This window comes from Petromyzon marinus, chromosome 17, assembly GCF_048934315.1.
Source record: "Petromyzon marinus isolate PM22_M1 ecotype Great Lakes invasive population chromosome 17, UKy_Petmar_22M1.pri1.0, whole genome shotgun sequence".
NCBI lineage: Eukaryota > Metazoa > Chordata > Hyperoartia > Petromyzontiformes > Petromyzontidae > Petromyzon > Petromyzon marinus.
This window is the reverse complement of record NC_133683.1, coordinates 8,146,823-8,172,720: the sequence shown is the minus strand read 5'-3', so window position 1 is coordinate 8,172,720 and position 25,898 is coordinate 8,146,823. Positions and strand designations below refer to the sequence as shown.

The following is a 25,898-nucleotide window of genomic DNA, read 5'->3' as shown; positions in this document are numbered from 1 at the left end:
TTATTTCAATGCTAAATTCTCCTGTTTGATTTGTACTAAGTGCCTCGGTGAATGTGTATGGTCTGACTTTAACGTAGCTATTTCTGTGAGCAGTTACAAGCTAATCAGTCAGCTATTTCAATGCTAAATTCTATGCTAATTCCATTGTCAAGGGGTGCCTCTGCGGATGTGTATGCTTTAACTTAGCTATTTCAATGCTAAATTCTATGCTAATTCCATTGTCAAGGGGTGCCTCTGCGGATGTGTATGCTTTAACTTTTAACATAACTATTTCTGTGACCAGTCACAAGCTAATCATTCAGCCATTTCAATGCTAAATTATATGCTAATTCCTTTGTCAAGGCGCTTTGTTCCTCTCACACAGCTTAAAGGCCGTGATCTGAACGTGGCTCTTTCACTCCAGTGCTGTCCTACCAGACAGTCTCGTCCCTTCACCTGATGAAGGCCGCTTGTGTTGTGGCCGAAACGTCATGAGAATATTATTGTGTTATTTTATTTTATCAATTTATTATTTTATTCTCATTCTACGTGACTTTACCGAAAGAACCAAAGAAGATGAATCATTGCAGTCACGAAAGCTTTAAATCGAAATATCATTCCTCTTTTTTAATTTATATAATTCAAAACGCTCATCTTTGCTGAGGTTGCTAGCTGGCATCTTAGCGTTTTTGAGGGTTGCAGCGATTTCAGATCTTGCTACGTCTGCAGCGATGTGACCCAGGCCCCTGAGAGCAACGTCTACTTGGGCAATTATATCATTAACTGGTATGTGTTTAGGTGTGACTGCAAAGTTTAGACCTTTAGCTAAAACGGATTTCAGACCATCGGAAATAGAACTGTTACTGCGATTAATAACGACTTTGTTAACGTCTAACTTTTTGGTGTGTGGGTCCGGTCTTTTGTTGAAGAGGAGGTTAAATTTGGAAATCAGGTTTTCCTTACATTTGGTCGACATAGTAGCAGCTGAAGAGGCAGTCATATTGTTTACATGTTCCCAATCCGATGTGGACATTGTTGCCGTCAATGATAAGTGTGATTTGTAGAGTATCTTGTCTAACTGATCTAGTTCGGTGCGTATAATCTGATTTTTTCTGAGATAAGAGCTAAGCTAGTTTTGAAAAGAATTCGTTTCGCATTAGAATAAGTTACAGCAGCAGAGGACAGTGTAAATGTGATTGGTATTACCCCAGAGTCGCGGCATCTCTTCAGGAAGGTGAGAGACTCGATCAGCTGAGCTTTCTTATCCCGGAGTTTGTTGAAGGATCTGAAGAGATCGCTGCAACCCTCAAAAACGCTAAGATGCCAGCTAGCAACCTCAGCAAAGATGAGCGTTTTGAATTATATAAATTAAAAAAGAGGAATGATATTGTAGTCCTCTCAGCTGACAAAGGCAATGCTACTGTCATCATGGATAAAATAGAATACAACAACAAAATTTAGGAATTACTCGACGATGGTAGTTATACAAAAATAAAAATAGATCCCACCAACAGCCTCGTCACACAAACCAACAAAATAATTTCTGATTCAACCGCATTAATTGATCAATCTAAACAGTTTTCGTTGAAACCTTCTGCTGCCAGGCCACCAAGATTATACGGCTTACCAAAAATACATAAAGTAGATACACCCCTTCGTCCCATAGTCTCTACTATCGGCTCCCCCACCTACAAACTAGCTCGTTTTTTGTCTGAAATCCTGCGTCCTTTCACTGGAAAGACCACCTCTGCGGTACAAAATTCTACTCACCTGGTATCGACAATCAAGGGTATTTCCCTGTCTCCAGACGACCTGCTTGTCAGTTTTGATGTAGTTTCCTTATTCACCAAGGTTCATGTACCTGACACCATTGCAATCATTGAAGACTTGGTTCATCAAGGACTAAACACTGAGGTACCCCCCCTGGTGAGACACTGTTTAACCAATACATACTTCACTTGGAATGGAACTTTCTACAAACAAACTGAGGGCACCCCAATGGGCTCCCCCCTTTCTCTAGTTATAGCTAACATTTTCATGGAGAAATTTGAGACTGACGCCATCCAGACTGCCACTCTGCGCCCAACCTTATGAAAGAGGTACGTGGATGACACTTTTGTCATCTGGCCACATGGCCGGCCTGCTCTAGACCAATTCTTCGACCACATCAATTCCATACACCCAGCCATCAGATTTACCATGGAAGTCGAAATAGATGGCAAGATACCTTTTTTGGATGTCCTAATTAAACAGAGACCTGATGGTTCAATGAGCCACTCTGTCTACAGGAAAGCTACCCATACGGATGCTTATCTGAAACCAGATTCCCACCATCATCCATCACAGAAGAATTCTCTCATCAAGACTCTGTATCATAGAGCCCAATGCATATCCGACCAGGAACACATAAGCAGTGAACTCAAGCATGTACACCAAGCTCTTAGGGCTAATGGTTACTCCGACTATACAATCCGCAAAGCTATCACTCAAACCATGAAGAAGAACCCTCTTGAGGAGCGTTTCAAAACCATCACTTTACCCTACATTGCGGGGATCACAAAAAAGATCTCCAAAATCTTGAATAAACACAAGATCCAGGTCCGTTTCAACACATTTCATAAAATCCGTGATCTGGTTCCGTCTGTAAAAGATGTGATTCCGGACATACAATACCCTGGTGTCTACAAACTAAGTTGCCTCTGTGGTAGTAGTTACATTGGAGAAACCAAACGCCATGTCTCGGACCGCATTCGTGAACACAAAGCAGACCTTAAACACGGTAGGACCAACACCTCGGCCATGGCAGATCATTGTTCTAATTCAGTAGGCTCACATGCCATTGACTTTTCCAAGACAGAGGTTCTTTGTAAGCCATCTGGCTTCCATGAGAGATTCGTTCATGAGGCTATCCACATATACAAGCACAGAGACAATTTCAACCGAGAAGATGGATTCTATCTTAGCAATCATTGGAAAGATTTGATAAACCATTTCAGGTCTTAATTGATTGTTCACGCTTACAGTGGCTTTCAGACAGCATACATTATAAAAAAATTCGTCTCCCCCCTCCTCTTTTCAGAATATAGATGGACTAGTCCTAAATAAATTGCCAAATCGTTGCGCGTGGCGCTAACGTTTTTTTTTATAAATAAATAAATGCGCCGTTTAAAAATAAACTTATGCAAACCAACACACCTGAAGACCACCGTTGGAGTTATGGTCGAAACGTCGTGAGAATTTTTTTTATTGTTTTATATATATTTTATTATTTTGTTGTTTCCCTTCAACGTGACTTTACCGAAAAAACTAAAAATAACAGCAATTTTGTTCCCGATTACTAACAAAACTTGGCAGGACCCTGCTGAAAAAAGGTCTTGAGACTCAGTGATGCTTATCCTGCGTAAACAATAATAATAAATACACACAGGACACACGCAGAGTTGCTTACCCTGGCTCAGCGGCTCCTTCTCTAAAGACATCTTCTCCAATGTGCAGTGTGATTGGGCCCTGCACAGGAGTGGTAGTGGTGGTTGTAGCGGTAGCGGAGGAGGTGGCGGCGGTGCGGGCGGCGGTGCTGGCGGTGGTGCTGGCGCTGGTGGTGGTGCTGGCGGTGGTGCTGGTGGTGGTGGTGCTGGCGGCGGTGCTGGTGGTGGTGCTGGTGGTGGTGGTGGTACTGGTGGTGGTGCTGGTGGTGGTGCTGACGGTGGTGCTGGCGGTGGTGCTGGTGGCCGTGGTCCGGAGGCAGTGGTGCTTCAATTTGGTGATGCGCTTCTCCTCCTCGAGAGGCTTCACTTCCATGAAATGCTTTAATTGATCGAGGCGCTTCTCCATGAGGTGGTTCACATCTTTGAGGAGCTTTTCCACTAAGCGCTTCACTTCCTCGAGCCGCTGCTCTGCAAGCCGCTTCTCCTCTGCAAGCCGCTTCTCCTCTGCAAGCCGCTTCTCCTCTGCAAGCCGCTTCTCCTCTGCAAGGTGCTTCTCCTCTGCAAGCCGCTTCTCCTCTGCAAGCCGCTTCTCCTCTGCAAGGTGCTTCTCCTCTGCAAGATGCTTCTCTTCCTCGAGACGCTTCACCTCGCCAAGGTTATTCACCTCCCGAATGCTCCTCTGGTTCTTGGGGCGCCTACACTTCAGCTGCTTCTATTCATACATATGCGCAACGATAAGCACAGGAACATTCACACATGCACACACATGCACAAAAGCATACCCACACGCACGCAAACATGCATTTCCACCCATACACAAATGCATACTCACACACCTATGCATGGACGCAAACATGCATATTGACTCATCCAAATATGCTGAGCACACACGTACATATACACAACCACCCGATGTTAAAACAAACCTTTACCAATCAGTACTTTTGAACACATAATTAATGTAGCCCTAACCCCTAATTCACCTAAACCCTACAAACTAATGATACATGTTACACCCTCATATATTCCCACAGACACCTATCGACCCCACAGACCTCATGAACCCCATTGAGACCTTGATCAACTGCGATAATTGAATGGCGATTGTTATCAACATTCATCACGGACAATAGGTGCCAGAGGATGTTCCATTGTAAGGATCTAGCTGCCCATAATCTAGAAAAATCTAAAAGCAGCGCTCATAGTGGGCAACTGGAATAGCACCTTCCAATGAGCTCACAGACTGAGGTCGCGTCACTGCCTGAAAAAAAAGGCCAATTTATGTGCATGCACAAGTGGAATATGGCATGACATGGTGGCAAGATGGGGTGATGTCGGGAGATGATGTGGTGGAATTTAGATGTGATGTGTTGGAATGTTATGGAGAGATCGTGTCATGTGATGGTGTAGACACATGGTGAGGTTCTATGATGGGTTATTGACTGGATGGTGGGGTGGTATGATGGGAAAGGTGGTGTGGAGAAATGGTTTGATGTGATGTAGTTTGATCGTGTGGTGGCATGGTGTGCTATCGTGTAGAGACGGTGTCTTTGACCCTCACCGACCACATACACACCTTTTGGTCGCCATTGTTGTCACCTTGGTCCGGGAAAGGGTCAACTCTGTCCATAATGTCCCCCCACGTGGTCGTTTGGAGCTGCGACTTCCGGGCTACAGAGCACAGACATTTCATTCAAAGGATGAGTAATGGATTAGAGAACGAAGCACATGGAGATTTCACAGAACTCATTCTGAGATCCCTCTAGTTACCTCTTATCACACTACAGGCCCTGCTATTGAGAAATATTCATCACATGGCATTAACACTTTACATGTCATATTTTTTGTGAGCATGTTAAGATCATTCATTCCATAAACTTGAGACCCTAGTTTAATTATAGGTTGCTGAAACCCAGAGCTTAACCAACGTTCTCTGCCATGCTGGATCAGTGTCTAATCCCTTACCCACCAAGCCAGTTCTACTGAATGTCATTATCAGGGAGTTCTCCTCTGCCTTTCGTAGTAATTTGTGAAAAGTAAGTTTATAGCTCAGAATATATAAATATTCTGATTCTAACAAACTATTTTATGTAGGTATATGTAACTTACTCTCATAGTGCTCCAAGATATCAGCCCACTTAAGTTGTTTGTCCATGTTGTAGGTGTTGTGTTTGTTTGATGGTGGTGGCCTGGAGGGGTTAGAACAAGAATCAAATTTATCAACTCAACGAATCACTCATCCTCTCAATTATTACCATTTCCCACTCACAGTACCAGTTCACTCACTCTTGTGCATGTTGATTTACAAGCCCCTTTATTTACTTGCTTACTGCCAACTCACTCACTTGTGCACCTGCTCACTCACTCATTCACTCACCCACTCACACATGTTTATTCCATTCTAGATTTAAAGCTTTCGTGACTGCAAGGATCCATACTCTTTGGTTCTATTCGGTAAAGTCATGTAGGTAAATAATAAAACAACAATAATCACGACGTTTCGGCCACAACACAAGCGGCCTTCATCAGGTGAAGGGACGAGCCTGTCTGGAGGACAGCGCTCGAGTGGAAGAAGCCACGCTTAGATCACGACATTTCAGCTGTGTGAGAAGAAGAAGACCACGGGCTTTGACAAAGGAATTAGCATATAAATTAGCATTGAAATGGCTCATTGAAATAGCTAAGTTAAAGTATAGACATCCGCCGATAAAGGAAACGCTAGTGTTATTATGGATAAAGATTCATACAACAACAAAATCCAGAATCTGCTCAACGATGGAAGTTACTCAAAAATAAAAAATGACCCCACTAATAGCCTAGCGATAAAAACCAACAAGATCATCACAAGTTCGACCTCCCTAATCGACCCAACTAAACGTCCCTCCCTAAAACCTTCTGCTGCAAGACCCCCTAGATTCTATGGTCTTCCCAAGATTCATAAAGAAGGCACCCCACCACGACCCATCGTATCCACGATCAACTCCCCTACCTATAGACTAGCCCGTTTTCTGTCAGATACCTTGCTGCCTTTCACTGGCAAGACCGCCTCAGCAGTACTTAACTCAGCCCAATTGGTCTCTATGGTCAAAGACGTTGTACTGTCCCCTGACGATATCCTTGTCAGCTTCGATGTGGTCTCTTTGTTCACCAAGGTCCCAGTACCTGATACCATTGAAATAATTGAAAATTTGGTCCAACATGGACTAGACCCCGACACACCTGCACTGGTTAGGCACTGCCTCAACAATACCTACTTTACTTGGAATGGCTCCTTCTACAAACAAAATGAGGGTACCCCCATGGGTTCCCCCTTGTCACCAGTGATAGCCAATATTTTCTTGGAGAAATTTGAATCAGACGCCATCCAGACTTCCACCCTCAGACCTTCCCTGTGGAAGAGATATGTGGATGACACTTTCGTCATTTGGCCACATGGCCTCCCAGCTCTGAACCTTTTCCTACACCACATCAATTCCAGACATCCCGCCATCAAATTCACCATGGAAGTGGAGAAAGATGGCAAGCTACCATTCTTAGACGTTCTGTTTGAGAGGAGACCTGATGGCTCATTGGGGCATTCTGTCTACAGGAAACCCACCCACACAGATTCCTACTTGAAACCTGATTCCCACCACCACCCAGCCCAAAATAATTCTCTCATCAAAACTTTATACCATAGGGCTCATTGCATTTCGGACCAACACCACCTGACCAGTGAATTAAAACATGTACACCTGGCCCTCAAAAGGAATGGTTACTCTGACCGTACCATCCGCCAAGCTGTCTCTCCTTCCATACAGAAACAACCACTTGATACTCCGGTCAAAACCATCACACTTCCATATATAGCAGGCGTTACTAAAAATATTTCCAAAAATCTAAACAAACACAAGATCCAGGTCCGGTTCAATACAGTACACAAAATTCGTGATCTGATCCCATCCGTGAAGGATGTCATTCCTGATTTACAGTACCCCGGGGTTTACAAATTGAGTTGTACCTGCGGTTATTGCTACATCGGTGAGACAAAGCGACATGTCTCTGACCGAATTCGCGAGCACAAATCAGATTTGAAACACGGCAAAACGAATTCTTCTGCCGTAGCTGATCACTGTTACAACGCTGTGGGGGATCATGATATAATTTTTTCCGATACCAAGGTTCTTTGCAAACCCACGGGCTTTTATCAGAGATTTGTTCATGAAGCAATTCAGATCTACAAACACAGACACAATTTCAACCGAGAGGATGGTTTCAAATTAAGCAACCATTGGAAAGATGTTCTAAATCGAACTAAACATTAAACTAATTTCAATGGTACAGTATATTTATTGAGTAGTGGTACCCCAAACTTTCGCAGCTCTTATAAATTCCCATTTTCACACCATCAATGGGTAAAATCCCCCTCCCCCCTTCCCCCCCCCCCCCCTCGCCAAACTGCAAGTCCACCGGCACGTACACCACCTCTTTGCTCGCACACAGGTCCGATGTCTGAGCGTGGTTGTGTTTCGCTAAATTCTCCTGTTTGATGAGTACTAGGTGCCTCGGTGAATGTATATAGTCTGACTTTAACATAGCTATTTCTGTGACCAGTTACTAGCTAATCACTAAACTATTTAAATGCTAAATTCCATGCTAATTCCCTTTGTCAAGGGGCACCTCTGCGGATGTGTATACTTTAACTTAGCTATTTCAATGAGCCATTTCAATGCTAATTTATATGCTAATTCCTTTGTCAAAGCCCGTGGTCTTCTTCTTCTCACACAGCTTAAATGTCGTGATCTAAGCGTGGCTTCTTCCACTCCAGCGCTGTCCTCCAGACAGGCTCGTCCCTTCACCTGATGAAGGCCGCTTGTATTGTGGCCGAAACGTCGTGATTATTGTTGTTTTGTTATTTACCTACGTGACTTTACCGAATAGAACCAAAGAGTATGTTTATTCCAATCCACTATTCCATTGAGCATAATCGTCAGACTTAACCATGTTCATGGAGAATCCATTTGTATGAATCCACTGGTTGATAAACGCCTCCCAATGCCTCATGGATGATGAGGGTTTTGTAACCATACTTTAAAACGCTGGTCAGTGTGGGTTGGTGAAGGTCGGGGAGACTACAAAGAAAATATATTTCTGCACTGCCCTCCAATGCTCACAATGGCTATTACACCATTTATAGCACGTGGTGGCCACCCAATGCTAGGACATCCAATCACTCCCCAAGCTAGACCCTGCTTAGCTTCTGAGACATGATGAAATCAGGAACATAACGGGTAATATATTCAGAGGTCAACCAATCGAATAACCTGAGCAATATCCCTCGCCCAGACATCGAAATACTATTACTCAAGCATAACCCGAACACCTGATAGGCAACCCTAACCCCTCATACCGAACACTAACCCTTAATACACAAACCCTAACACACAACCGTAACTCTAACTCCTAAACCGTAACTGTATCACACTTACCCCTACGGCAAACTCCAACCTCTAATTATAACTGTGAACTCTAACCCTTCAATCTATCCCCAAACACTAAAACTCAGCCTGTAACCCATAACCACAACTTTTAATCCCTAATTATTAACAACGATCCCTGATCATTTTTAAAACGCCCGTGTCGGGCTCACTTTTCAGTTGTGATGAAGACCAGGCGCACTACTGACGAGATAAACTTTACTTTTATCACCGGTTGTGCATCTTTTAAAAACTAGAATGCGAAATAATCGCGTCCAGTTGCACATTATTTAATTGTAAATGCATTTACATAATTTTGCTTTACAAACAATGTTTTCTATCAATTGAATAATTGTAGCATAATAAGACAAAATGCAGGAGTATCTGCATTATTATGAAAAAACTATTGTAACATTTACAATATTATAGAAATAAAAGAGAAAATAATAAATTGTGTCAAGCAGACGATCATACACTGTAACAAATAAATTAACAATTGGGAATTGTTTAATGATTAATGTTCACCTTTTTTGCATACCGTTTCTATTTGAAACAATTTTTTACAACAAAGTAAGAAATATCTACATCAATATTAATTCTATCGTCAAGAATCCAAAAATCACAATATCCACGACATTGTACTTTGATTTTCTAATAACATTTGCTAAAATTATATATTTAAACGTATTTGTTACAACACGTTACCATAAGCTGAGCGAAACCCCCAAACCCCTCATGCTCATGTAGTGAGTGAGACCCCCACACCCTTGAAAGCCTCAATAATAAACCCAATTAACACGCAAACAATCCTTAAACCACCTCTTTCAGGCTCACCGGTTAAATGATGTGCAGGCTGACAACGGCTGAGATTAATTTCAGTTTCATCAACAGTAGTGGAGGCTTTAATAACCACGAGGCTAAATAATATCACGTTTATTTTAGCTGAGACAAGAAACACAGCGACCAATAAACACAGCTCTTCCAATATGAATGACACGTGGTACATGACGTCATAGACATCATAATGTCAAAGGTACCACCCACATGACTGTGACACAGACTGGAGAGAACTACGTCATCAGCCAGGATCTGACCTGAACAGCAGACCCCTTCCTAATGTTAAATGTAATGTAACTCAGATTATTTCGGGCACAATTGTCCCAGTAATAAGAAAATTATGATTGTGTACATTTTATTCGTAATCTAGATGACTTAAACAGGCTCGTTATCAACGTTTTGAAAGGTTACACGGTTACGGTCTAAACAATGTTAGAAACAGCAATATATGAAGCGATATTCCAAGTTACCAATCTAATTGTCTTAATTTGATGGCAGACAATCCAATTACCACAATATTATTAATATTTGAGTCTAGTTTGAGGTGACAATGTAAAATTATATTTTTAAAATGGCATCTTATGAAAAAAACTATTGTAACATTTACAATATTATATAAATAAAAGAGAAAATCATAAATTGCGTCAAGCAGATGATCATACACTGCAACACAAATTAACAATTGGGAATTGTTTCATGATTAATGTTCACCTTTTTTGCATGCCGTTTCTATTTGAAACTAATTTTTTACATCAATAATCAGTCACATAAAACGACAGTCAGAAATATGCACATCAATATTAATTCTACCGTCAAGAATCCAAGAATCACAATATCCACGACATTGCAGTTTGATTTTCTGATAACATATGCTAAAATTGTATATTCAAAAGTATTTGTTACAACACGTTACCTTAAGCTAAGCTAAACCCCCAAACCCCTCATGCTTATGTAGTGAGTGAGACCCCCACACCCTTGAAAGCTTCAATAATAAACCCGATTAACACGCAAACAATCCTTAAACCACCCCTTTCAGTTTGATTTTCTAATAACATTTGCTGAAATTATATATTTAAACGTATTTGTTACAACACGTTACCATAAGCTGAGCGAATCCCCCAAACCCCTCATGCTCATGTAGTGAGACCCCCACACCCTTCAAAGCCTCAATAATATACCCCATTAACACGCAAACAATCCTTAAACAACCCCTTTCAGGCTCACCGCTTAAATGATGTGCAGGCTGACAACGGCTGAGATTAATTTCAGTTTCATCAACAGTAATGGAGGCTTCAATAACCACGAGGCTAAATAATCTCACGTTTATTTTAACTGAGACAAGAAACACAGCGACCAATAAACACAGCTCTTCCAATATGAATGACACGTGGTACATGACGTCATAGACATAATGATGTCAAAGGTACCACCCACATGACTGTGACACAGATTGGAGACAACAATGTCATCAGCCAGGATCTGACCTGAACAGCAGACCCCTTCCTAATGTTAAATGTAATGTAACTCAGATTATTTCGGGCACAATTGTCCCAGTAATAAGAAAATGATGATTGTGTACATTTTATTCGTAATCTAGATGACTTAAACAGGCTCGTTATCAACTTTTGAATGGTTACACGGTTACGGTCTAAACAATGTTAGAAACAGCAATATATGAAGTGATATTCCAAGTTACGAATCTAATTGTCTTAATTTGATGGCAGACAATCCAATTACCACAATATTATGAATATTTGAGTCTAGTTTGAGGTGAAATTATATTTTTAAAATGGCATCTTATGAATAAAACTATTGTAACATTTACAATATTATAGAAATAAAAGAGAAAATCATAAATTGTGTCAAGCAGATGATCATACACTGCAACACAAATTAACAATTGGGAATTGTTTAATGATTAATGTTCACCTGTTTTGCATGCCGTTTCTTTTTGAAACTGATTTTAACATCAATAATCAGTCACATAAAACGACAATGTCACAAATATCCACATCAATATTAATTCTACCGTCAAGAATCCAAGAATCACAATATCCACGACATTGCAGTTTGATTTTCTGATAACATATGCTAAAATTGTGTATTCAAAAGTATGTGTTACAACACGTTACCTTAAGCTAAGCTAAACCCCCAAACCCCTCATGCTCATGTAGTGAGTGAGACCCCCACACCCTTGAAAGCTTCAATAATAAACCCGATTAACACGCAAACAATCCTTAAACCACCCCTTTCAGTTTGATTTTCTGATAACATATGATAAAATTGTATATGTAAGAGTATTTGTTACAACACGTTACCTTAAGCCAAGCTAAACCCCCAAACCCCTCATGCTCATGTAGTGAGTGAGACCCCCACACCCTTGAAAGCTTCAATAATAAACCCCATTAATACGCAAACAATCCTTAAACCACCCCTTTCAGGCTCACCGGTTAAATGATGTGCAGGCTGACAACGGCTGAGATTAATTTCAGTTTCATCAACAGTAGTGGAGGCTTTAATAGCCACGAGGCTAAATAATATCACGCATATTTTAGCTGAGACAAGAAACACAGCCACCAATAAACGCAGCTCTTCCAATATGAATGACACGTGGTGCATGACGTCATAGACATCATGATGTCAAAGGTACCACCCACATGACTGTGACATCACAGACTGGAGTCAACTACGTCATCAGCCAGGATCTGAATGTAATGCAACTCCTATTATTTAGGGCACAATTGTCCCAGAAATAAGAAAACGATGATGCTGAAAATTGTATTCATATTCTAGATGACATAAACAAGCTAGTTAGCAAAAGTTTAAATGGATACATGCTTGCGGTCTAAACAAAATATCAGGGAATATGCGACGCAACGAATCTAATTGTAATTTGGTGGCAGAAAATCTAATTATCACAATATCATAACCATTATAGCCTAGTTTGTGGTGAAAATCTAATGATCACAATATCATAACCATTGTAGCCTAGTTTGTGGTGAAAATCTAATTATCACAATATCATAACCATTGTAGCCTTGTTTGTGGTGAAAATCTAATTATCACAACATCATAACCATTGTAGCCTAGTTTGTGGTGAAAATCTAATTATCACAATATCATAACCATTGTAGCCTAGTTTGTGGTGAAAATCAAATTATCACAACATCACAACCATTGTAGCCTAGTTTGTGGTGAAAATCTAATTATCACAATATCATAACCATTGTAGCCTTGTTTGTGGTGAAAATCTAACATTTTTTTCATTTTATTTTTATAGCACTACTGTAAAATGTACAATAATATAGAAATAAATGTGAGATCCTCAGAAATTGAGTCGAGCAGACAATCATACACTACAACAAATAAATCAACAGTTGCGAATTGTTTAATAATTAACTGTAACCTTCTTTGCATGCCGTTTAAATTTGAACCTATTTTTTACATCAATAATCAGTGGCATAAAACGAGAATATAAGAAATATTCGCAATAATATTAATTCTACCGTCAATAATCCAAACATCACAATATCCACGACATTGGAATTCGATTTTTGTTTAATAAAATATGCCAAAAAATAACCCGTACCCATGACCCAAGCCGAAACCTACAACCCCTCACTCTTATGTACTGAGAGAGGCCTCCACTTCTTTGAAACCCTCAGCAACAGACCTCATAAACATCCATGAAATCATATTCCTTGGGTCTTTCGGTAAAGTCACGTAGATAGGTTGAAAGAAATAATTTTTAAAAAATAACAAAAAAACTACGACGTTTCGATCACAGCACAAGCGATCGTCATCAGGAGGAGAAAAGAGGAAAGCTGCTGAGGCAAAACAGTCTGCGACAATTCTGTAAGCAGCCAGGGCCTTAAACGAAGGGCAGACCCCTTCCCAATGTTGAATGAAATGCAACTCGTATTATTTCGGGAACAATTATTTTGGAAATCAGAAAACGATGACTGTGGACATTTAATTCACATTCTAGATGTGAGTGGGGACCGGTGGCACAGCGGTGAGCACACTGTGTGAGAATGTGGAGATTGGTGGCGTAGTGGTTTGCACATTGTGCGAGGGGGGAGTGGTGGCACCGCGGTTAGCACACCGAGTCATTGGAGAGCGGTGGGCACAGCGGTTAGCTATAAATGCTCCGATACGTGTGGCATTGCCTTTGTACTGTTCGCCTTTTGGCGATCTCTGGTCTGACACTGGTGGTGAGTGTTGTATACGGCCCTTTTTCCACAATTAATATCCATAAGAATATTTACGGATGCATACACCTAGATTTCTTTTTCCTTTCTTTCGTGACAAACAATATATATATATTTTTTTTTTATGAATCAAACCCGTAAGCCAGAAACACGAAAAACCATATGTCGGTCATAAACAGGCCATTAGTAAATAAAGAAATAATAAAACTCTCGAGGCGAGGATGTTAGCAGCTATCTGCGAAGATCTCCAGATGAACAAGAGTTTGATGTGCCCTAAGGGAGGTCACGCAGAGGGAAGCCCTCCGCAAGCCAGAAATGAGGACGCCCACGGGTTAAACTATTTTTTTTTTTAAAACAACAGTTCAAATTTAAAATGCAATAACAAGAATAAGCTAAAGTTAGCGGTCCTCGCGCTCACTCCAATCAAGACCAGGCCACCAGATACATCAGTGAATTATTATCCAATGATTAATTCGCTATCAAATGATTTTCACCTTTAATACTTTTACTGTTAAAACAAAGCTTGGAGCAAGAATACCGAGTCACATCAAAGGTTATCGAGAAAGAATGAGACAACGAGCAAACTTGCGAAAGAGTTTAAACAATATTCCAAGCAACCCCGACCACCTTTTGTCTCCCTCACAGCGCGGAGAAGCAGGAATTACACCTTATCACAAGGGGCCATCTGGAAAAGCCAGCCGGGTTTGATGAGGAGACACACCCACCCCACACACGGCAACCAGGCAAAGAAAGTTTTAAAGAAAATTGCAAAATAATATTAATAATAACAACGTGTTAACCTTAAACGATATTCCATTATAGAACCTTACAGAACCAAGGGATATGGATTCCAACAATCAAGAAATGGACCTCTTAAACTCAGGATGATAATTATTTTTCTTTTTAATAATTCCATCATAACAATTCGAACCTCGGTAAAACCGAGAGGTGTCGGGAGGACGTAGTTACAAACACGAGTCTTGGCGAACATGGGACCAAATGGTATTTGAGAAATATAAGTCGAAAGTATAAAGAGGTGCTCCCGACCACCTTTGTCTCTCCCGAAGAGCGCGAGAGAGGAATTTCACGCCAGGGCAACCAGATCGTTATCGCGGGGACCATCTGCCACACACGGAACTTAGTAATAGCCCCCACCCCACCCTGCACACGGGCAGTAAAAGAGCGAGCGAGCTTTAAGTTAAACTGTCACACATTTATAAACGCACAAAGTGACGAAAATTAATAAACTAAGTAAGAGCCAAGGTAACGGGGTGAATTAGGCTGGTAGAATGTGGAGTCGAAATGATATTTGCAAAGTATGGAGAAATGGGAAGATCCCGGCCACCTTTGTCTTTCTCTGCAGCACGTGATAAAATGCATACGCTCGGAAGAGCATCTTCACTTGGAAATAAATCAAATACTATGAATCACAAGCAGGATCATAACTGTGTATGATAAGATACCAACTGTGATGTGAAATGTTAAACTTAAAAAAAATCTTAACCATTTCTTTGTGCGTCGGAACGCGAACGGAAAAGGGGGGGGGGGGAACCCGCCCCTCTCTCTGGGTGGAGGGATTAGACAACCAGACGCCACCGAGATGAATCGAGGTGTCTGTTGTCTTGATGTTTATGGCTTGAGGAAAGACCCGAACAGGACCATGTCATAAATGACACACACACAAACATACACACTGACACACGAACCCCCCCCCCCACCGACATACGATCAGATCAAAGATAGCTCCACCTCGTGAGGGGGAGCCGAGAAGGGGAGAGATTGTTGGCATAAAAAGGAGCCGTTTCAGCATTGAAATCAACTCATCAGCCCTCGGGGGCAGCTCAACAGAAGAAAACTCATCAGCCCTCGGGGGCAGCTCAACAGAAGAAGACTCATCAGCCCTCGGGGGCAGCTCAACAGAAGAAGACTCATCTCAACTCAGCTCAACAGAAGAAGACTCATCTCTACTCACCTCAGCAGAAGACCCGCTCAACTCATCTCAGCAGAAGACGAGCCATCACCGACGCCGGAGATGTCTCTACAATTCGCCGAATTGGCGAGTGTCGCCGATTGGCGACCCGCTGCCGCTGTTAGCGGCCAGCGCCACCACGAGCGAATCGTGAGCCTGCAATCTACAACCGCCGACGACGGAGCACCAGCGCGCCGCTGCGGGCGTGCTTCTAACGCCGTCTACCAGACGGTCATCTCAGCTACAACAACGCATCTACTCGTTCACCAACGTCCGTCGAGTCCGAACCAACTACTGAAAGAAGAATCAACTGATACGTATGATACACTGCCCCCCACTACACACAAACCAGACGTCTGCTTGACGCAAAGAATCGATTCCGAACATTGGCCTACTCTTTCACCACTCACACCATTCAACACACACACACACGGGTCATTAACAAAGCCTAAAAAACCTCAAGCCATTGAACCATCCGTGATTGTGGAAACATCGCAACGACCGAGTGAATAATCTATCGTTTTTAAGAGTGTTCATAATTTCCTCTGTAATATTGTGCTGGGGCTGTACTTCTAACCGCATAAATTACCAACTGACCCATTAACAAGGATTAATTCTTGGCACCTCACCACGGAGCGCCGCTCGCGGGGTTGAAGAGCGGGTTCAACCGGTTCCCTGTCAGGGGTCTGGCCACAATCAATTAAAAGATTGGCCCGAGATAAGGATCTCAAAAGGAAACATCGCCACCCATTGAGTCGCGTTGAGAAGTTGATTAGGAATACTTGAGTCGTTCGTTAATATTTGTCTTTCTGCATAATCTTGCCGGTATCCACGAATGAAATAACGAATTCAAACGCATATTTGTGCCTCCAAGAATAATACTGGTTGGAGTGCCCTGTCAACGAGTAGCGTTGCATAATAATCAGTCATCCTATTGTTAACAACGTGACAATAATTGCATTAAGGGCCGCGCATGATCAGTGACCGAATGCTGTTTTGTGTGACAATTCAAGTAACGAAGCATTGTGGCCATCGAGTGGTGTTGATAAGGCAATTAGAAGTATTACAGTCGAACGCTTTAAATTCATAATCGTTATGAATCAATGAACGAACATCAACGTGGTACTGTGCTGACGATTTCAAGCATAATAACTTCGCATATCAGAATGTATTAAGGATTGGATACGAATCAAAGACCAAGTGCCGTGTTGTGTAACAATTCAAGCATACGAGTTTGCATATTATAAAGTTAAGGTTTGATAGAATAGTTCGCATGTTTTTAATCTCTCTCTCAACAACCGATCGATTGCGTTACGCGTCGGGAATTAACCACAGGTGCCGCTATCGAGGTGAAACAACGCAATCGTGATGGTATCATGTTAACGCTGTGTTGAAATTCCAAAATCCCGAGATTGAGTTTTTCATATTATCCAAAAATTAAAGTTAGCTAGAAATAAAATTGATTAAAGCAGAAGGTTTGTGTGTGATTCTTCCTGAAATTCTGCGTAATATTGTTCTGCGTATGAGATCTGAATCCTGGGGACCTATCATAAGCACACTATCACCACATAATCCATAACACACATAATCCGTAATGTTCAATCGAGAGTAATCGTATCCTTATCGATAATACGGAATTAAAGAGCAGAGTCGAATCGTCTCTCTCTCTCATTCACGCTCACAACGCCTGCGTCACTGCATACGATTAATTGCGTTATTCCAATTCATAACACAATCCTCGTCACCGAGGCTCGACCTGATAATCCATAACGACCTGCATTATCATAACCACGCCCACTCGCATAAATTAATACGATTATCTCTCGAATCAGCATAATTTATGCGCATAATTAAACTCAACATAATTTCGGATAAATTATGCAAATCTCAAATTTCATTTAATTTGCATTATTTTCATCAATTTTCATAACACCTATACATACAACATGAGACTGGGTCATAAAGAAGGCTGTCTCTGGTGTAGGCCAATCAGTTTCAAAGACAATTCAAATATTATCAGAGCATGTTTGTTTGCATATTCACCACAAGTCACGTGTGTGGTTAATGCAGTAACTTGATTCCTTGCAACAGGTTTCTAATTGGTTGCTTGAACATTTTAACACCACTTCCTGCTTTACTGCCACAAAGGGTAAAACCTTTTATTATTTTTCACACTTTGATTCTGGAAAAAGGTCCCATGACACAGCTTGTTTGGCTGGATGGGGCTAAATGGATGTGTCATAGGCTAGAAGAGAGATGGAATTATGTGATGGTAAGACCCCACCTCTTAGTGGCACACTCCAGTTTTAGCAGCAGCGCCTCCAACTCCTCCTCTGAGTGAGCCGCAATTATCACGTCATCGGCATACATAACGTGGTTGACCAATAGGGAGCCATCCCTTGACGGCATCCGGGCATTGATCAGCCTCCCACTGTATCTGTACCAGATGGAAATTCCTCCGGTACAGCTACTGAAGGCCTCACGAACCACGTGGTCGAAATAGATCTTAAATAATGTTGGAGCCAGAGGACATCCCTGTCGCACCCCAAGGTGAACAGGGAATGGCTCCGACTCCCGGAAATGTAGTTTTACCCGGGTCCGCTCACCATAATGAAGGTCCCTAAAGATCGTGAGCAGCGGGTCAGGGACTCCGAAAGCACGAAGAACCCAGAGCCCAGGCCTACTGATGGTGTCATAGGCCTTTACCAGGTCAATAAAGCAGAGATGTAGGTCTTGTTGGAATTCCCTACACCTCTGCTTTAGCAAACGGACAGAAAATATGGCATCTGTGCAGGACCACCCTTTCCTGAAACCACATTGGGGCTTCGCAAGCCTCTCCTCAGCATGCCTGGTAAGGCAGTGTTGAATAATCCTTGCCAGGACCTTTCCCGGCACACTGAGGAGTGAGATGCCCCCGTAGTTGTTACAGTCTGTGCGGTCTCCCTTCTTAAAGATGGGGATCACCATGGCATCCAATCACCTCACTTACACCACTATCACTAATACCACCAACACCAACACCACCATCACTAACACCAGTAACACCACCACTATCACCACTACTAACAACCACAATCACTAACACCACCATCACTAACACAACTAACACCACCACCATCACGAGCACCCCCACCACTAATACCACCAACATTAACACCACCACTCCTCCCCCTGCCAGTATGGGACACCAAAGGGTGTTGGATTGCCAGCACCATGCCCGGCCGCCTTTGTCTCCCCAGTGGCGATCTTTACACACCACACCAGGTACTCATTCGAGGTTGAGTCGATCTAGGGGAGGCCCAACACCGGTTGAGATAATCGTTACTGCTGTTGGCCTTTAGAGGGAATCCAACTCGGGTTCGCCGGGTTCATAGCGCGGCGCGCTGTCAGCTCCACGACCGTTCCACACACACACAGACTCACACAGATAGTCTCACACACACAGACTCACACAGAGAGACTCACACACACACAGACTCACACAGAGAGACACACACAGACTCACATAGAGAGACTCACACACACAGACTCATACAGAGAGACTCACACACAGACTCACACAGAGACTCACACACACACAGACTCACACAGAGACTCACACACACACAGACTCACACAGGGAGACTCACACAGAGGCTTACACGCACACAGAGACTCACACAGAGAGACTCACGCACACAGACTCACACACACAGACTCACACAGACTCACACACACACAGACTCACACAGAGAGACTCACACACACAGACTCATACAGAGAGACTCACACACAGACTCACACAGAGACTCACACACACAGACTCACACAGAGAGACACACACAGACTCACATAGAGAGACTCACACAGACTCATACAGAGAGTCTCACACACAGACTCACACAGAGACTCACACACACAGACTCACACAGAGACTCTCACACACACAGACTCACACAGAGAGACTCACACACACAGACTCATACAGAGAGACTCACACACAGACTCACACAGAGACTCACACACACAGACTCACACAGAGAGACACACACAGACTCACATAGAGAGACTCACACAGACTCATACAGAGAGACTCACACACAGACTCACACAGAGACTCACACACACACAGACTCACACAGAGACTCTCACACACACACAGACTCACACAGGGAGACTCACACAGAGTCTCACACGCACACAGAGACTCACACAGAGAGACTCACGCACACAGACTCACACACACAGACTCACACAGACTCACACACACACAGACTCACACAGAGAGACTCACACACAGACTCACACAGAGACTCACACACACACAGACTCACACAGAGTGTCACACACAGACTCATATAGAAAGTCCCACACACACAGACTCGCACAGAGAGACTCACACACACAGACCCGCACAGAGAAACTCACACCACCACCGCCACCACTCACCCACAGCTCGGTTCCACTCCCTGCTCTGGGGTCTGTCAGCGCCTCTCTAACGGCCAAACTGCAAGTGGGAAGCACGTGGCGCGAGAAGCGGGGGTGGTCCAAGGTAACCACGCCCCCCGTGACGTCAGAGCCATGAGCTCCTCCCCCTAACACCTGAGCTCCTCCCCCCCTCGCGACCACGCCCCATGGTCCGCCATTTCCCTCCCCCTCGCTACCCCCCTGCCCCCCCTGCCCCTCCTCGTGACCCCCCTTCCCCCCCGCCCCTCCACATTCGCAACCCCCATGCCCCCTCACAACCCCCCATGCCCCCCCTTTTTCTCCACCTAACGAACCCCATCTATGCCCCCCTCACCCCCCCCCTTGCCCCCCCTGCCCTCCCCCTCGTGACCCGCCCCCTCACCCCCCATGCCCCGCCCCCCTCTCCCGCTGCTACTTCCGCTTAGGCCGGGGCCGAGTGGAGGCGGCGCGCGCTGTGGATTGTGGGTGGCGAGCGGCTGATTTGGATTCCCGCTCACGGCCACCGTCAGTGGCTCGCGAAAGCTTCTGAAGCGGCGGCTCGCTGGGCCTCCTCTACGTCGACTCAGCCTGAAGGTGAGAACCTCGCGCGGTGTGTCCACATCAGCAGTGGCGGCGGCGGCGGCGGTGGGGGGAGACAGAGGAGGCGCCTGGCCCACAGCCGTCACGTTCTGCTGAGTTCACGGCGCTGCTTCAAGCAGAGCTCAGCCCTGCTCCTGCTGCTGCTGTTGAGAGGCACTCCCAGAGGGCCGTGTGGCTGATGGGAATTATAGTTGTGGTTAAATTATAGTTGTGGTTACAGTTGTTGGTAGTGGTTATTGTTGTGTGGTTGTTATTGTGGTGGTTGTGCAGGTGGTGGCACACGAGTTAACCCATAGCACCAGGGTCTAGCCCTCCTCTTGTACCTAGCCAGGCAGAGCAGTCAACCCATGGCACCTGAGTCTGGCCCGTGGCCTCCTCCTGCACTTAGCCTGGCACAGCCGTCAAACCTTGGCACCTGAGTTATTCTGGGGACATCACCGCCACGTAGTGGTGAATGGTGACTGTTGATGTGTGTGGGCTTGTGTGTGAGTATGATGGTGAATGCGTGAGTATGATGGTGAGTATCATGGTGAGTGTATCATGGTTAGTAATACTGAGTGTGAGTTTGACTAATTCTCCTCCCTCTCGCTGTCTCTGCTTTCCCCCCTAACTACCTCGCCTGGTGTACAGGAGGTTGTGGGTTCGACCCTGATGCCTGCTGTATATTTGGAGTTTGCGTGTCTCTGTCTCTCCCCGTGGTCGTGTGGACTTTTTCTCCGGGTCCTCCGGTTTTTCCCTCCACATTTAAAAACATTCGTTTAAAGTTTTGACTTAAAACTTTAGTGACTGTGATGATGAGCCACTTCGTTGAGCTATCATTGGTGCCAAGTCGCTTCTGAAAAAGAGATGTTTAGCTCAGTGGACCTTAGTCTAGTTTTCCCTCTCCTTCCCGAGCACAAGAACAAGCAGGAGCAGGGGTAGGAGCATTCTCCACTTAGTGGTGGTGACGACACCACGGCGCTTGTGCCAGGATATGTGCACCACAGATATCCATCACATAGAGACCCATAGAGTCATCACACATAGACCTATACACTCACCACGCACATACCCTCAGACTTGCACAGAGAACCATAGACTCACCACAGAGACCCATAGACTCATCAGACAGAGAACCACAGACTCAAACAGATCCACAGACTCGCACAGAGCCCTATAGACTCACCAAACAGAGACATAGACTCACCAAACAGAGACATAGACTCACCAGACAGATACCCATAGACTCAATCGTACCCATACTCACACAGAGACCCATAGACTCGCCACAGAGACCCATAGACTCACCACAGAGACCCATAGACACATCAGACAGAGACGCATAGGCTCACCCCACAAAGACGCATAGACTCACCCCACAGAGACCCATAGACTCAGAGAGAGACCCATAGACTCACCAAACAGACCCATAGAATCACCACATAGAGACTTATAGAGTCATACAAAAACGCATAGACTCATCACACAGAGAACCACCGAATCAAACAGACTCGCACAGAGCCCTATAGACTCATAAAACAGAGACACATAAACTCACCACACAGAGACCCACGGACTCTCACAGAGACCCATAGACTCACCACACACAGATCCATCGACTCACAGAGAGCCCCAAGGGCTCGCGTGTGTGGTTATTTAGTTGAAGGTGGAGGGGGGTTACCAGCCCCTTGCACCCATCCAGAACTCCCTGTTGCCACTGTGTGGCTGCGAGGCGACGTGAGGTTTACAGCTGGTCAGGTTTGGCTCCCCCCCCCCCCCCCCAAATGGCATTTCTGACAACCACCGCCGCGTTATCGACCATCGCCATTCGCCAATAAGTGACAGTGACGTCACCACGGCGCCTGTGCCAGGCCAAGTGCACTTTGAAGCCACGTGAAGTGTCGAAGGCTCGCTGACCGGAGGTCCTGGAACAGACCCAGGTGCCATGGGTTGGCTGACTGAGATGACTGGCAGATGCACCACCTGTACCCCGTACTGTGCCAAATTGCTGCATATTTATCATCCGGTGTTCCACTCGTTGTTGTGAGCGTCACTCCTCCGTTGTTGGTGGAGGGCGACTGTCTTCAACTGCCCAGTAGAAGCGTCCTTCACGAGCCTCCCCCGCAGAGGCCGATCCCGACACCGATGGTACCAGTCGTCGGCAAAGCCCACTCAGCTCCACATCCTCCCGTAACGCATCAGTCCGCCTCCACTCCAGCCCATGGCGTGCCCGCCCATTCCCCTCCATCCACCCACATACTCACCTACCGGCTTACTGACGCACTCACCCATTCATATCTGCTCACGCACCCACACATTACATTTTAAATGCAGGCCACGCAAAGCATCGTGATCAGTTTACACCAAAATCTACTCTCAACCACTTAAACCACATATTCGTGAATGATGCGCACCCTAATCTGCCACTACGGTTGTGTGCAGGGTGTTGTGATGTCACGTAGTACGACGTTTCTCCTGGTCCCCCCCCCTCCTCCGTTATAACGCGCCGTCTATCTATGGCCTCGTCGCATTGGCCTTCATGGACGAGTGGTGATGGTGAAAGATGATCAGTGGTGGACACTGAATTACTGGGGCCCCATTTAACGTTCAGGTGACATGGGACACGGTACGTGAAGAACCTTTTATCTGTCCTGTAAGCAGACTCCTCTGCGTGGGATATTTAACACCTCTTAATGCACAGACAACAGCCAACTCAGCCTCGCCTGCCGGAGGAGCTCACTGATGATCGGACAGTGTCCAGATCTCTCAAGCATCTGTGAGCTACTCGCACACAAAGATCCCCCGTGTAGCCTTTAACAGACTGTTGGGGCAAGTGCTTTATAACATCATCAAAGGGGCGCTGCAATATGATGCAATCAAAATCACCGATCAGAGATTTTCCTATATATGGTCTTTGTTGATCGTGAATCGAGACTAATTGTATTGATTCCACTCAATCGATCCGGCAGCAAGCTCAAAATGTCCGATTTTATCTGCAATATTCTGCGTTTCATAGATCATACAAAGCAACGGTATTGATGCCCGATTTGTATGAGCGGGTGGATGGCAGGGTGAGTGGGTTTGTGAGTGGGTGAGTGAGTGTGTGGGTGGCTTTAGTAGTTGAGCGGGTGGGTGAGTTAGATAATGAGGCGCCGCAGTGGCGAGATGTTAACTCCCTCGCCCAGAATACAGGATGTAATCAATTCGATCCCGACCCTGAAGCCTGTATATTTGGAGTTTTCATCTTCTTCCGTGGTCGCGTCGATTTTTTTGATCCCTTGGGGTTTGTTTTACACGTAGGCTTTCGCGACCAATATTATCCATAATAGAGGGGTTTTTTTGGGTTAGATCGCGTAAATATATAAATGTGTCGTTAAAACCCACCACCACCCGACACAGCCAACTAGTAAGGGTTGTCACGTAATCAGAACATTCCAATTTGTAACTAGTACAGCACACCGGTGTGTTGGAGAGTCAAGCCACAACATTTACAATCTGAGTACAACTTTTCGCCAGTAATTACAACTAGCTTCATCAGGCGACAGCCAGATTTGTGGAGAAGTTAGTCTGTTTCATTCCTTATAAAGAGGCATAGATGTGGTGACCACACTTTGGCGCTCTTGATGCAAAGTGGGGAGGGGGGGAGAGATTAATGAGTCAACGTAAATTATGCATGCGCATTATGTGAACCCTTTGCGCTTGTCCTTCTGGTCCATTGTGTGCATTAAGTTAGCCGGGTTTTCCCTCCGCATTTCAAACCAACATGCGTTTAAAGGATTTGAATGCAATAAATGTTTACGTGATAAGCCACTTCGTCGACCTATTATTTGTAACCAGGTCACTTGCTATACCTCTGTGGGCCTTACCTGGTAAAATAAAAAAAAAATGTTTAGTTTCAGTTTATTGGATGGTTGAGTGGGTAGGTGGGATTTTGAGTGCGTGGGTGGGTCAGTTGGAGATTGAGTGGGTGTCAGGGTGAGTGGGTGGGTAAATTGGTGAGTGAGTGAGTGTGTTTGAGATCCAGTGGGTGGGTTTGTGAGTGGGTGGGTGAGTAGGTGGCTGAGTCGGAGAGTGGAGTGCCATGGTGGCGAGATGTTAACTGCCTCGTCTTTTATAAACGAGGTCATGGGTTCGATCCCGACCCTGACGTCTGTATATTTAGAGTGAGTGGGTGTGTAGGTGGGTGCATAGGTAAGTTCTTGAGTAAGTGGCTTGGTGTGTTGATGAGTCAGTGGGTTAGTGAGTGAGTGGGTTTGTGAGTGGGTGAGTGAGTGTGTGGGTGGCTTTAGTAGTTGAGTTGGTGGGTGAGTCAGATAATGAGGCGCCACAGTGGCGAGATGTTAACTCCCTCGCCTGGTATATTGGAGTTCGTAAGTTCCCCCCAACCCTAAAGCCTGTATACATGTGGAGTTTGCATCTTCTCCCCATGGTCGGGTGGAATTTTCTCCGGGTTCTCCGGGTTGTCCCTCCGTATTTAGAAACATGCATTTATAGAACTTGGCTGCTATAACGTTCTACGTGAAAAGCCACTTCATTGAGCTGTTATTTGTGGGCAGATTGCTTCTGATAAAGATTTATATAGCTGTGGGCCTTACCTGGAAAAAAACTCGTTTTAGTTCAGTGTTTTTTTTTTATGATTGACTGGGTGCGTGGGTGAGTGGGTTGGTGTGTGAGTGGGTGGATGAGTGGATGGGTGAGTAGCTGGATGCATGAATGTGAGTTAGAGATAGAGAGAGTGGCTTGGTGAGTGTGTGAGTGGCTCGGTGGTTGAGTTTGTGGGTGGTTGAGTAAGTAGCTGGTTGAGTAAGTGGCTGGTTGAGTTAGTAGGTGGTTGAGTTCATGGGTTGTTGAGTTAATGGGTGGGTATTTGAGTGGGTGGATGTGTGGGTTCATGGATGGGAGAGTCGGAGAATGGAGCGCCATTGTGGTGAGATGCGAACCACTTCACCTGGAAAACAGGAGGTTGTGGTTTCGATCTCGACCCTTCTGCCTGTATATTTGGAGTTTGCACGTTCTC

General features: G+C 44.6%; 1 protein-coding gene across 1 annotated transcript in view; it reads left to right on the top strand.

Annotated features, from left to right (window-relative positions):
- Positions 1-4,023: 4,023 nt before the first annotated feature.
- LOC142924851 (fructosamine-3-kinase-like) overlaps positions 4,024-25,898 on the top strand; it is a 35,519-nt gene continuing 13,644 nt past the window's right edge. Inside the window, exons 1-2 of the mRNA XM_076067745.1 lie at positions 4,024-4,059; positions 20,749-20,896. Of these exons, the coding sequence (XP_075923860.1) occupies positions 4,024-4,059; positions 20,749-20,896 (184 nt within the window). The remainder of the gene's footprint in view (positions 4,060-20,748; positions 20,897-25,898) is intronic.